General features: G+C 36.1%; 1 protein-coding gene across 2 annotated transcripts in view; it reads right to left on the bottom strand.

Annotated features, from left to right (window-relative positions):
* loh (thrombospondin type 1 domain containing lonely heart) overlaps nucleotides 1-13,489 on the bottom strand; it is a 701,195-nt gene that overhangs the window by 19,472 nt on the left and 668,234 nt on the right. For both annotated transcript variants that reach the window (XM_074181270.1, XM_074181271.1), the window contains exon 8: nucleotides 4,249-4,415. In XM_074181270.1, the coding sequence (XP_074037371.1) occupies nucleotides 4,249-4,415 (167 nt within the window). The remainder of the gene's footprint in view (nucleotides 1-4,248; nucleotides 4,416-13,489) is intronic.

Below are 13,489 nucleotides of genomic sequence, written 5' to 3'. Positions count from 1 at the left end.
GATACTCTTAGGGCCGACTTATGTCGACATGCACAGGCTGAGACCTCATATGCTGAACATACTGACACCTGGTATGTTTAGCATATGAAGCCTATGAAGGTGAAGTGAATTTCAATAGTAATTAAAGTGATTGGCCTATTTTCGTTCAAATAAAAAAACTGATTTGTGTCACAATATGGTCTTTTTTTGTATGTATGTATATAGTAGGTAGGGTGAGTGTTCACCCACGGCATGTGACCCATTGTACATCCTCCCAAGGAGTTGTCCTCCTAGGTCATTGTCCATCCTGTCCTTTCCAGAAACCTTACAGGTCACTAGGAAACATTTCCTTTAAATCGGCAGGTGTAGGCCAAGACTAGCAGAACACATTCTCTTTTGCAACCTTGAGGTATCTCATGACGGCCTCCGCGAAGGTTTTGGAAGGTGCAGTGATATTATTGTCGTTGCGCGGCTTCTTCTACCTTCCTGGGGTTCTCCTAATGGAGGTGTTCAAGTGAGGGCGCTTTCCTGCAGGGGCAGCCGGTTCCTCGCCTTTATTCAAGGCGGAGATCTTGGCGCCTGCCGCAGGAAGTGCCCTTGCTGTTGGAGGTGGAGTGGGGGAGGAGGAGAGTGCACTTATAGTTTCTGCCACTCCTATTACATCACGAGGTGATCTGGTATGTCCAGCCTCTTTCCGAGCGGTAGATTGGGGTGGACATTTCTGTTCATGCCCAGCCACCGCCATAGATTGAGGTGATCACTTCTGTCCAGCTTCGGGATTGGTTTTTGTTGTGTCTGTTTGTTTGTTTCATATATGTGTGTTCCCACGAGTAGCAAGCTGGCAGAGCCTCGCATTAACAGAGGAAGGCTGCTTACAATGAGGTTTCGCCCGGTTCCCCAAGGGGATCGTTCGTTATCGCATATCACCCTGCGACCATTCAGCTGTCGGCACGATTCCTTACACCTTAGCTTGGGTAGGCTGGTCCACGGTGGCATGTTTCGCAAAGGCTTTTGGGGAGTTTTAGTTCCCCTCATCCTACTGCCACTGACCAGGAGTCCGGCGATCCTGTCTGTAAGGCCACATATTGGCTTCCTAGACAGGGCTTCTAGTTCCCTGGCCGTTCCCCTATCCGCCACCTGGGGACGCGTCCGATAGATAGCCCAACCCACGGAATGGTCTTTTTTAATTGAAAGAAATATTTTTTCAGAAGAGATTATATTTTGCGGAAAAAATTACCCCTTTCAATTTAAACAAGATTTCTATTGCTAGAATTGAATCAAATATACGTATGAATGTCTTTACGTACTTTCATCGTGACATGAGGAGATTTACCTCATCCGTTACATAAAGTCGTTATGTTGTGAATGAAACAAGTGCTTCATCTTGTGATATTATGCAGATATGCAGATATGGAGCAGATGACGTGATTAGCATATGTCTCGTTCCGAAACTTCAAGTCCACCACTGAGGATGATAGTGATCCAGCTGAGTACTTTTTCACATATTAGATCGTACGATATTTTTTCTGGATGATATCTGATTCAATTTTATAATGAACGTTGGGAATACAAAATGAATAAGGAAAAGTAACTGTCGTATAATTGAATACACTGCACAATAAAATCGAACTTTTTTGTGGCATGGCATATTTCACATGTTGTTTACTAGTTCAGGCTCGCTTATATTCAATCATCTCTCAGATTTTTGTAGCAGCTCTAGTTTAGGCGATACAAGTACTCCCTCGAAATGAACTTTCTATTTGACTGTTGATATCGCTGTGGTCAACCTCTCACTAGTTTCTGTTCCTTTTTTTGCAATGACTTCGTCAGGAAGGACCTGTGTGAATAATCCAAATGGATTTTGTCACATTTGTGGCAAATATATATTCAAAAATTCTGTTCAAATGTGCCTGACTTCGTGAAAAATGCCTACATGGAGTTCTTTCAACGTCCATTAGACACAAACCCTGCCCTGGATACCGAATATAGTGTGTAAAACGTGTGTTGAGCCTTTACGATTATGGAAAAATAATAAGAGTGATCCCTTGAACCTCATCAGTCCTATGATTTGGTGTGAACCGTCAAACCACCACGACGACTGTTATTTCTGCGTCGTAAACATAACAGGAATTAACCGCCAAAATCATTCCAAGTGGGTTTATCCTACTGTTCGGTCAGTTACTAGACCTGTTCTGCGTTCAACTGATACATTAGAACTCCAACCAAGTACATCTCAGGTACGTCCGCACGAAATTGTTCAACGAATGGAGGAAAGTGACCTAAGCTGCGAAGATAGTGATAGCGATTTTGAAGACGCCGAAAGACCAAGACCATTCAACCAGGAGAATCTGAATGATTTAATAAGAGATCTCGGATTGTCTAAAGCTTCTTCAGAACGTATAGCTTCTCGATTGAAAGAAAGACATTTGGTCAGCAAAGAAACGAATATCTCATTTTACCGTACCAGGCAAAGAAATTACTTCCTTTGTTTTCTAAGAAAAAGGATTTTGTTTTTTACAATAATATTCCGAAATTAGTAACTGAAATGGGATTAAAAAGATACGAGCCATAATGATTGGCATTTGTTTATAGATGCAGTCTTAAGTGTATACTTTTACATAATGGCAATGAACTTGGCTCTTTGCCTATTGCTCATTCAACCAAAGCTAAAGAAGAATATTCCATCCACAATATCCCTGGTTTTAGACACAACTTGCTCATATGCGTAGACTTGAAAATGGTTCATTTCATTTTGGGCCAACGAAGCGGTTATACGAAATATGCGTGTTTTATTTGCTTGTGGGACAGCAGAGCTAAAACTGAGCATCGGACCAAAAATGATTCGCCTCTTAGACACGAATTGATACAAGGCAAGTTTAATGTAATAAACCCCTCTCTAGTGCCTCGAGAACGTATTACCTCCGTTACATATCAAACTAGGATATCCAGATTGTTTCCAAAATTGAGTGCTGAGAAGTGAAAAGCTGGAATTAGAAAATTAATAAACAATGTGAATTTTACTGAAAGTAAGGCAACCGCTGAAAAAAATAACTGTAATGAGTTTGTTTGGCGCGTAAAAAACTTTTTGGGAAATAGTCCGTTGACTTTTCCTGACCACGTCAAGGAGTTACTATATTACAAATGCATTAAGATGCATTTTCTTCAAAGCCACCTTGATTGATTTACTGAAAATCTTGTAGATTCAAACGAGGAGCAGGGAGAACGCTTCCATCAGGATATTTGCGCCATGGAGGAGCTCTACCAGAGCTGTTGGACCGAAAGTATGATGGCTGACTACTGTTGGATCATCCAGAATAGTAGTAAAACTCCAACTCATTCAAGAAAGTCACATAAAACAAAGTTTTGTTCTGATTAGAAAGTGAAATAAGTTGTTATATGATGGAAAACCATATTTTTCTGATAAAAATAGCTACCCTTCATATCTCACAAAGTAGAGCTGCTAGCAAAAATCCAAGTACATATTTGGAATCCAGATAGAAAATGCAGCTAGATACATAAAAACAGTCCATGCAACAAAAATGCTGTTGTGCAGTGAGATTCATGTGAAAGAAGTTGTTTTGAAAAGGCGTTTTCTTACACCTGAAAGTACAATGATCCATATGCACACATCCACATGTATACAGTTTATTTCGATTTCGTTCTGGAAGTTTTCCATAATTTTTTGTATGAAAATGGAGAAGTTACAGTCATGAAGTTTTTTTCCCCTACTGTCTTTTTAATATCTTCCCAACGATGTATCACAAGGCCTCGATTATGCAACTGACCGTAACTGACGTAACGATTGGTTTGAAAAAACTAGTGTGACATGTCGGTTATACTTCAGTTGAGGTGTTTCAGGATTTTTTTATGATCATATATCTTAAAACTTGTAAGAATTCAAATGAGAGTTCTAATTTGAAAATGTGCTGAAGTATGGAAAGAATTAAAAGGAGTATATTTCAAGAATAGGAAATTTTTTCGGGCAAAAACCGGTCTTGATACAAAAAAATTCGGGAATATTTTTGAAATTGATTGATTCCTTCCTTTCTTTGGAAGATTCACACATTTTTTTCGTGAGGAAAAATAGTAAACCAAAACCTTCCTATCCCAAAATAAAAAAATATAATATTATTTCTGAATCACATTTTCTCGGTGTTCGAGTATCTCTCAGTATTTTTTGAACTTATAAAATCAAACGGGAGGTACAATAAAACTCCCAAAGAACACGAAGCGAAACAAGGTGAAAGTAGTAAAAATCATTTCACCTACCATAATATCGACGCTGTGGGCCAAAGGTCCCGGCGAAGTCAACGTCTCCAAAGAATTCTCGTCCTGGCGGATATAAACGAACTTTGTGCCCGCTCCTTGGAATACTCTGCTGTTGCTTTGTTTCCATTCACCATTAACTATGAATGACCCGTTGGTGTTTTTTATGGCTGGAAATATAATTTGATATAAATGAAAGATATGCGAGCATAAAAATACTAATTATAGTTTAATTAGAGGTTAATTTCGAAAGAGCGACGTATAATTGGCCCGGTACCGCCGCAACCGCAATGTCTCTACATTTTAAATCTGTTATATCTCCCAAAAAAAAAATCATTCAAATTACATGCTGTAAGGGCAGATAAGATAAGGGATATATTAAAGAAAATTTTATAAACGCCCCTATTTCCCTCGAAGCTGGCGTCTTAATTGGAACGCTCCACTTTTATCCTCAGGGGGTGCCCCAGTTGGAATATTTGAAAATCCTTTCTTATTGAACATCTACAATATAAAAAGAACCTAATTACAAAATTTCAGCCTCCGAAAATATACCAGTATGGAGAAATTGTGATGAAGAGGTAACTTTATTTTATGATCGCGTCTGTTTCCCCCGCTGCTGGCGCCCCAGTTGGAATCTTTAAAGTCCTTCCTTATTGCACATCTACAAAATTTCAGCCTTCGAAAAATATAGCGATAAGGAGAAACAGTGATAAGTCAAATCAAAATTAAATCAAATCAAATCACTTTCTTTAAGACAAGTACGTTCATGTTTTAAGCTTTTGAAAGAGGAAGGTAAGTTGTTGAAAATCTTTGAGCCGATTCGAGCTGGAGCTTTATAGGAAATATTGCGTTTAGACAGTGGTAATCGTAAATCATCCTTACGACGTGTGTCGTGGAAATCTTCATTTATGAAACACAAATCCCTATTTTTGAACACATAAATACAGATTTCAAATATGTAGAGGCCTGTACAGGTAAGAATTTCAAATTTTTTGAAGATTTCTCGACAAGAATAGTCTTTTTTCACACCAGCAATTCATCTACTGATTTTTTTTTCTTTGATACGAGGACGTTATTCGACAGTGAGACTCTACACTGTCGAATAACGTCCTCGTTTCCATATTAGGCAAATACCATACCTCAGTCGATTCTCTACTTGTGCGTAGTATAAATATATTATTTGTTGCTGTGTCAAAATAACTTTGAGATTCCTGAACATATAGTGGAGAGATGAAAGTTTGGAAATCAGGAGCTTGTAATGTTCTTTCCAATCTAAATGTGAGTCAACGAATAATCCTAAGAATTCGCAGCTGTTATTTAGAGGCAGATGTGTATTATTTAAAATTATATCTACATCTACCAACTCTCTCTGATGACTATGGAATTTCACAAGGTTAGTTTTGTCTGCTTTCAAATAGAGAGTGATTTGATTGAACCAAGAACTTAGTTGGCATAGAGCAGTTTCACAGGTTTCTTTTAGTTCTATTTGATTTTTGTTGGAAATCAGTAGAGAAGTGTCGCCTGCATAAGTAGTCATCTCAATATCCGGAAAGGAATTTGCGATTTCATTCATGTACAAAATAAAAATAACTGGGCCCAAAATAGATCCTTGTGGAACACCTATATTGATATCGGTATTGGCAGATGTAACATTACGAATTATATTATTTTGATGATGTTTCAGACTCACATACTGAGAATGACATCTAATAAATGATTCTAACCATTCCAGACAAACACCTCTAATACTATAGTTATACAACTTCGATAAAAGAATATCGTGGTCCACACAGTCGAAAGCTCGACACAGGTCACCGAAAATGACCATTGGGACCTCTCCTTGTTCCATATGGTTTATGAGACTGTCATAGAACTCATAGATGTTGATTTACCAGGTCGAAAACCGTGCTGACTATTTGTGAAAATATTATGCTCATTGATGAAATTCATCAGCCTTTCCAAAAATCCATATTCGAAAACATTCGAGAAACTACTGCAAATCGTTATAGGTCTATAATTTTCCAAGTTATCGGGACAGTGTTTTTATAAATAGGAATGACTTTTCCTTCCTTGAGGGTTGTGGAAAATTTTCCTGTTTCAAATGAAAGATTCAATAAAAATGTCAAAGGTCTTATTATAACATTCCTAACTTTTTTCAAAATGAAAGTGGGTATACCATCTGGACCTGCAGATGTTTTATTTTTCAGCCTATCACTGAGCGGATTAAATAATTCATTAGGTGAAAACGGTCTGAGAAATAAAGAAGATATAAGAATTTCTTGGGTATTGTTTACTGCAGTATTTTCATATATAAACGCCCCCCTGGGGGGGAGGCGGTTGGAATACTTGAAAATTTTGTCTTAGTGCGCATTTAAGACCCAAGAAGCACATATATGCCAAATTGCAGCTCCCTACGACTTGTCAGTACGGAGAAACAGAGATGAATGTGTGACTGTTAAGTGAGTGACTTTCGTGTAGATCTCTATCTGTATTCGTCGAAATTTTCCCAGCAAATCGGGAACAAAGGTATAACGTTGGTTGTTAGATATGTATGTTGTTATCGGATTTGTGATGATTGCGTTATAAGTATATGTGGGTTACTATTTCTACCAATTTCATTGAAAGCTCTTCCTATAAAATGTTGCCGATACGCGTTTTCCGCGTATCGGAAAAAAAATTATCAATGGTTATTCCTCTTCCAGATTACGAACTGAATTGTTAACTATCGTGACGAACTGAAAAAATCTGACTATAGCTTTTTTTACACTAGGTCAGGTTATGGTCCCAGAAAGCCAATACATCGTCAATATATCTCCGCCATATATTTGGGTTAATATCACAAGTCTCGGTGTATGTTTCCGTTTGTCATTGAAAATGTCATGGAGTAGAATAAATCCAAAATGAGTGTCTACCTTATCTCCTCAAGACGTCAACTTTGTTCTAAATCTAAAGCAAATGAACTTTAAACGTTCAAGCCAGTCTCTATATACCCACACACTAGGTTTAATGGACTGACGCCTATCAGAAAACAACTACTCCCCTGGCTAATACCACGAAGGACGTTGGATTATATCCGACAGGCGTCAGTGCAGAATTTCCTGCATATGCAATTGGCAATACAACTGGAAGAGTCGACCTTCAATTATGGAACGGGCGCACTTGCAGACCGGTTTCGGGCTTATTAGCCACTCATCAGTGCAAGATAGTGACCATCATCGACCTGAAGTCAATGATATTCCACAATTGAAAATCGGAATTCTTTCAGAGTATTTCATTCCTCTTCCAAAGTTGGAGCTAACATCACTAAATGTTACTCAATCTAGTGGACGAGGGACTAACCAACTGCATATCCGTAATTTGCCCGATTCCTCTGAATAAGGAAGAAAAACTTTCTTATTAGTCAGTGGGCTGTGCTTGAAGACTGGCAGTCAACAAATCTAAAGCAAATGAACTTTAAACGTTCAAGCCAGTCTCTATATACCTACACAGTAGGTTTAATGGACTGACGCCTATCAGAAAACAACTACTCCTCTGGCTAATACCACGAAGGGCGTTGGATTATATCCGACAGGCGTCAGTGCATGAATCTTCACAGAAAATTTCCTGCATATGCAATTGGCAATACAACTGAAACAGTCGACCTTCAATTATGGAACGGGCACACTTGCAGACCGGTTTCGGGCTTATTAGCCACTCATCAGTGCAAGATAATGACCATCATCGACCTAAAGTCAATGATATTCCACAATTGAAAATCGGAATGATGCTTTAGATTTGTTGACTGCCAGTCTTCAAGCATAGCCCACTGACTAATAAAAAATTTTTTCTTCCTTATTCAGAGGAATCGAGCAAATTACGGATATGCAGTTGGTTACTACCTCGTCCACTAGATGGAGTGACATTTTGTGATATTCGCTCCAACTTTGGAAGAGGAATGAAATACTCTGAAAGAATTCCGATTTTCAATTGTGGAATATCATTGACTTTAGGTCGATGATGGTCACTATCTTGCACTGATGAGTGGCTAATAAGCCCGAAACCGGTCTGCAAGTGTGCCCGTTCCATAATTGAAGGTAGACTCTTTCAGTTGTATTGCCAATTGCATATGCAGGAAATTTTCTGTGAAGATTCCTGCACTGACGCCTGTCGGATATAATTCAACGCCCTTCGTGGTATTAGCCAGGGGAATAGTTGTTTTCTGATAGGCGTCAGTCCATTAAACCTACTGTGTAGGTATATAGAGACTGGCTTGAACGTTTAAAGTTCATTTGCTTTAGATCTGTTGACTGCCAGTCTTCAAGCATAGCCCACTGACTAATAAGAAAGTCAATTTTGTTATTGGAACGCACGTCGTTCACTTCTGATGTTTAGGAACAGTGTTTCTTAGGATATTACTTCGTTATATCATTACACTTTAGCAGATTCTGTATTGAGTCAGCTTTGTTTATTTCTCAGATTGTGAAAAGTAAAATAACCAAAAATCAGTAAGAAATATCATTTCATTTTGTTTCGAGAGGAAAAAATATTGAAATGCCGATTTGTTGAGCTAATTAACATAATAATTCAATATGCATATGATCATTTCAATGTTGATTGAACAAATGTATTCCAATTGAAAAAGGAATATTTAAATGTCAATATATATGATGATCATTAATTTCAGAAAATGAGATCCCACAGCGGTTTCCACATTTGAATCTACATTCACACCATAACGTTATCTACAAAGCTTTTCAACTCTTTATTGTGATTAATACATTTTCCATATAACTCACAAATCCGAAAATGTAAATATTATTTGAAAGATATTATTTTTTGTTAAGGAGTCAATCACTATATACAGGTGTGGGAGAGTGAATATTTTAGTACACCTCGATAAGTTACTGCGTTAATTAAAAGTATTTCCACAGAGTAAAATGTTCTCTTCGCCAGTAATTTGTCGTATTCAATAATTTTGCTCATCAAAAAAAAAAAACTAAAAAACTCTACCGATACTCGTACTTAACGTTTTGAAGGATAAAATCTAGTGAAGTCTTCAACCTTTCATGATAAAAAACGCTGATTTGCTACACAAAACATGGCGTTTGTTTGTTAGCAGTTTTGAGAACGTCAAGTATTAACACTTCATGTTTTAAACATTCATTTAATTTGTAAGCATAATTTATAAACACGAATTGCACTCGTGGAATATTTATATTGAGCATTAACTTTATAATTTACCCTTTCTTACACTTGACCAGATTCTGTTTTGATCTGTTTTTTTTTATTCAAAGTAGGTTCAAAAACAAAAAAGAAACCAATTATGCAATTTTTTCGTTTTTGACATCTGACATTCGGCAGAAATGATATCTGTTAATTTTCTACGACACATATGGGTCATATGGTTTGCCCACACTGGAAGATTTTGAAAAAATCTTTCGAAATACATCGTAGTATCATCATACTGTACTCATTCATTGAGTTGCAGTTTTCAATTGCTTCATCATAGTTATCTTCAGAGACTTACTGAATGTGAAAAGTATCTATTGTAACAGATGTAAACAGATGTAACAGAAATGAATCAGTAGTAGACATCTCTTTTTTATTCATATGTTTCCGTTCTTCTTTTCTAATCAAACTGTTTGAAATCTGTTTTTCCGTTAATCACCTGACGCGCCTCTATGAACAACAAATCTCAAAAGACGAAACTTGTGCGAACTAAGGACTAACGAGGTAGCAAAGCATCCACGTCAACCTGACCGGCTACCGTCCCATGCATTTTTGTTACTTGAAACTAATTTTAACTTTCATATTCAAATCTCAACTTCCTTAGTCATTTCTTTCAATAATTTTTTATGACTCTTCTCTACTCCATATGAATAGTTTATTAATTCAACTTCAGAAATACCACTAAAATGGTTCAAATTTGAGGAGTCCTCAAAGGGGCCACTTGACCTATTGCGTTATAAAAACCTTAGCGCATTATCAAAACATATGGTACGAGAAACATAGAAACAAAAACAAACTTGAAAAACTAACACCAATAAAAAATAATCAGTTTATTCATCGTCATAGTTCATGTAAACATAAGTGCACTGACACTAGAAGTGTCATGCCACCATTTTTGGCAAGTAGTGCCTTGCCCCACTCTTCTCCTAGTAATTGTCGGATTGGGACTTAGAGCACACTAGACAAAAATATAATCATCTTCTTCAGTATCTGACGGAAGTTATGTTTTCTTTACATTTTTCTCCTTAGTCTTGTTTCAAACATTTTCATTAATTTCTTTATTACGGTGATTCTCTTCATCAGACTCTGAGAAACTTTCAAAAATTGCTTTTCCATTGATTTCTTCTCGGACTTGTTTATCTCATTGCAAGTTTTACTTTTTCTTCTACGTTGTTCTAAAAGAAGCAAATTTTTTCAGGAGTGTCTGTCAGAAGGCGATTTTCTTTTGAAAGTTCTCATCATAAAATGAAAAAAAAAAAAAAACGTTCGCGTAGAAATATTCGAGAGTAGCGTTACTAAGGCATTGAAGTGTTGTTGAGCAATACTTCGATACGAAATTCAACCACATTACCTACATAAAAAAATAGAACAGCTCATGCGCAATACAGAATTTTTCTTGGTGTTCTATCCACACTTTGACTTCTATACACAGCTCATGGCAATGCAGAACTTTTCTAAGTGTTTTATCCACACATTGACTTCTATACTTATGTTACTGATGTGTTACTTATGTAACTAGAATCTAAAATGGAATCCCAATACCAACAGACTGAAGTCGACGTACCTATGTAGGTATTTCATTTCTGTTGTGCTCTTAAAGACAGCGTTGCTAATCGAAAATTATCAAATTCCTCAATTTCGCAATCAAAATCCCCACCACAATTCGAAATTCGTCGTACCATTCCCCACTCATGCGCGATATCAATTACATGGTTTCGGAAGAGATGGTAAGACTGGATGTCAATGCCACGGCACGTAGCCAGAAAAGAAATTTATTTTTATAACTTTTGATTTTTTCGTTGTAAAAACATAGATGGCGCTCCTATGTATGAAAAATTAAAAAATAGTAGCATTCTAGTTAAAAAAATTTTTTTCTTCAAATTTCGTGAGAATATAATTTATGTGAACCAATATTCCTCGCCATCTGTTAATTTCAAATTCGTAATGTTGTTGACGTTCTCTTAATACATGAGAATATATTGCGCATCGAAATAATAAAAGAGGTTCAGTAGTGGCTCTTTTCTGCTATAGTGTGTAATTGATGGTTAATTTTTGTTTAATTCGATATATCTTTATTATTCTTCCACTTTTTTTTCGAATTGTAAATTCGAATTTTCGTTGAAAAGTATAATATTCTCAACACTAATAATTTACACCGTTCATTGACTGTTTAAAGTCAAGTTCATGACAGTGGCGACTTCAATAAAAGATAATTATTTACAATTTCTTTTTTGAAAATCTTATTCATGCAAAATGACAATTCTGAAATATTCACCACTGATCGTTCTCTATCGAATAATTATTCTCTATAGGTCGCATTTATAAAATCGGACATAAATCCATTTGAATTGATTGAGGTTAAGTTTATTTTAAACTCAGTGCCAAACTACGAATTTACTAAATAGGATACAGCAATAAATTTATTGCAACTCATTATGTTATTACTATCCGTTTATTACAATTTAGATCTTCATGTCTATAACAGTCCTGGCACATCTGTGAAATTGTTGGCGAAACTTAACAAGAAGTTAAAGAAAACATCCAACCCTTACTGGATCACTAGTGAGAGAAACATTGACCCAATATTCTTTTAAAAAAATTGAATTGGAATAATGTAGCAATTTTCCACTAGCTGTAATAAAATCTATTTATCGGTTCACCAGATATCGTTTTCCGGACCCAACAACTTTCAAAAGTTGAAACTTGTATGAGTTCAAGATTAACTAAAAACTTTTTAACGGATATCAAACTATATTTTGATGAAATGCATAAAATTATCATCTGAAAGTTAAAAAAATATATCGATTAAAATCCAAAAGAAACTTGTTTCGCTGAAATATGAATAATGCGATTTCTATCAAAGAACAAGCTGAATTTTCTTGAACAATTTACTTTTTTATATCCTTCCGCAATGAAAAATGAATGAATGAATAATTGTTATGAATTTTTCAATTTATATTCACAGTATTTAATTTTAAAACACGTTTTTTTATTCAATTTCTTATTTGGGATGACGGTAACATCGAAAAAGTATATTTATTTCAAATCCTGTGGAGAACCTGTCTGCTGGTACACGTCACAGTGAAAGTTGTTAAGGTGATACGAGTATATTAAACTTATTGAAAATTAACTCATGAATCATGAACTTCTATACTTTCATTTATTTCAGTTTGTGAAGGAAGAGAATAATGATATAAAACTGTAAGGGAGCTTTGCCATGATTCCTGGACTATTTGAATGTTATCTCAATGTGAAATGTGGATCAGGATATTACAATTTGTACTGTTGTTATGAAAATTCGCTTCCAAATATTTCTATAACCCCCAATGAAGTTATTACAATTCATCAATTGGTATACCTATATACAGGGTGTTTATTAAACATGCAGCAAAAAATTAAGGGACTTTTCCTTGGACTATTCTATGAATATTTAATCCTATGATGATACAAAGCGAAAACGAATTTCGACAATAACACTTTTGCCAATTTTTAAATTATTAACGTAGGCGAAATAAAGGATAGCGTACTACACTAGACCTACCAAGTAATAAAAAATCCAACAATTCCGTTGGCCTATCAACAATATTCCGACCACTACAAACAGCTGCAGACATTCAATTTGAATAGTATGTCTCGAAGGTGATCATTTAAATGTGTCGAATAGGTTGCATCCGAGCAGGGGCAGTAATTTTCAATAGTTCTTGCAGATTAAGAAACATTACATGTATTTTTTGTCAATAAATTGATATTGTCAAAATTCTTCTTCACTCCGTATCATCATAGGACAATATATTGTTAGAGTAGTCCAAGGAATAGTCCCTTAGATTTTTGCTGCATGTTCAATAAACACCGTGTATAATCACCCTGAGATTGGGACCAATATATTGAAAATTACGCATTTTCATACAGAAAATTATATCAAATATATCTAGTAGGTGCAGTAATTTTGAGTTGACTCTCACCTGTAAGGTTACATGAATAACACGGCTTCGCACGGGTAGCGCATCATTTCTGTCATAGGGTCACATTAGCTTGT

The sequence above is a fragment of the Leptinotarsa decemlineata genome, unplaced genomic scaffold, assembly GCF_025532065.1.
Source record: "Leptinotarsa decemlineata unplaced genomic scaffold, Ldec_3_MD MMD2_tig00026307_RagTag_RagTag, whole genome shotgun sequence".
Taxonomy (NCBI): Eukaryota; Metazoa; Arthropoda; class Insecta; order Coleoptera; family Chrysomelidae; genus Leptinotarsa; species Leptinotarsa decemlineata.
Note: the sequence above shows the minus strand (reverse complement) of the source record. Positions and strands in the feature narration are given on the sequence as shown.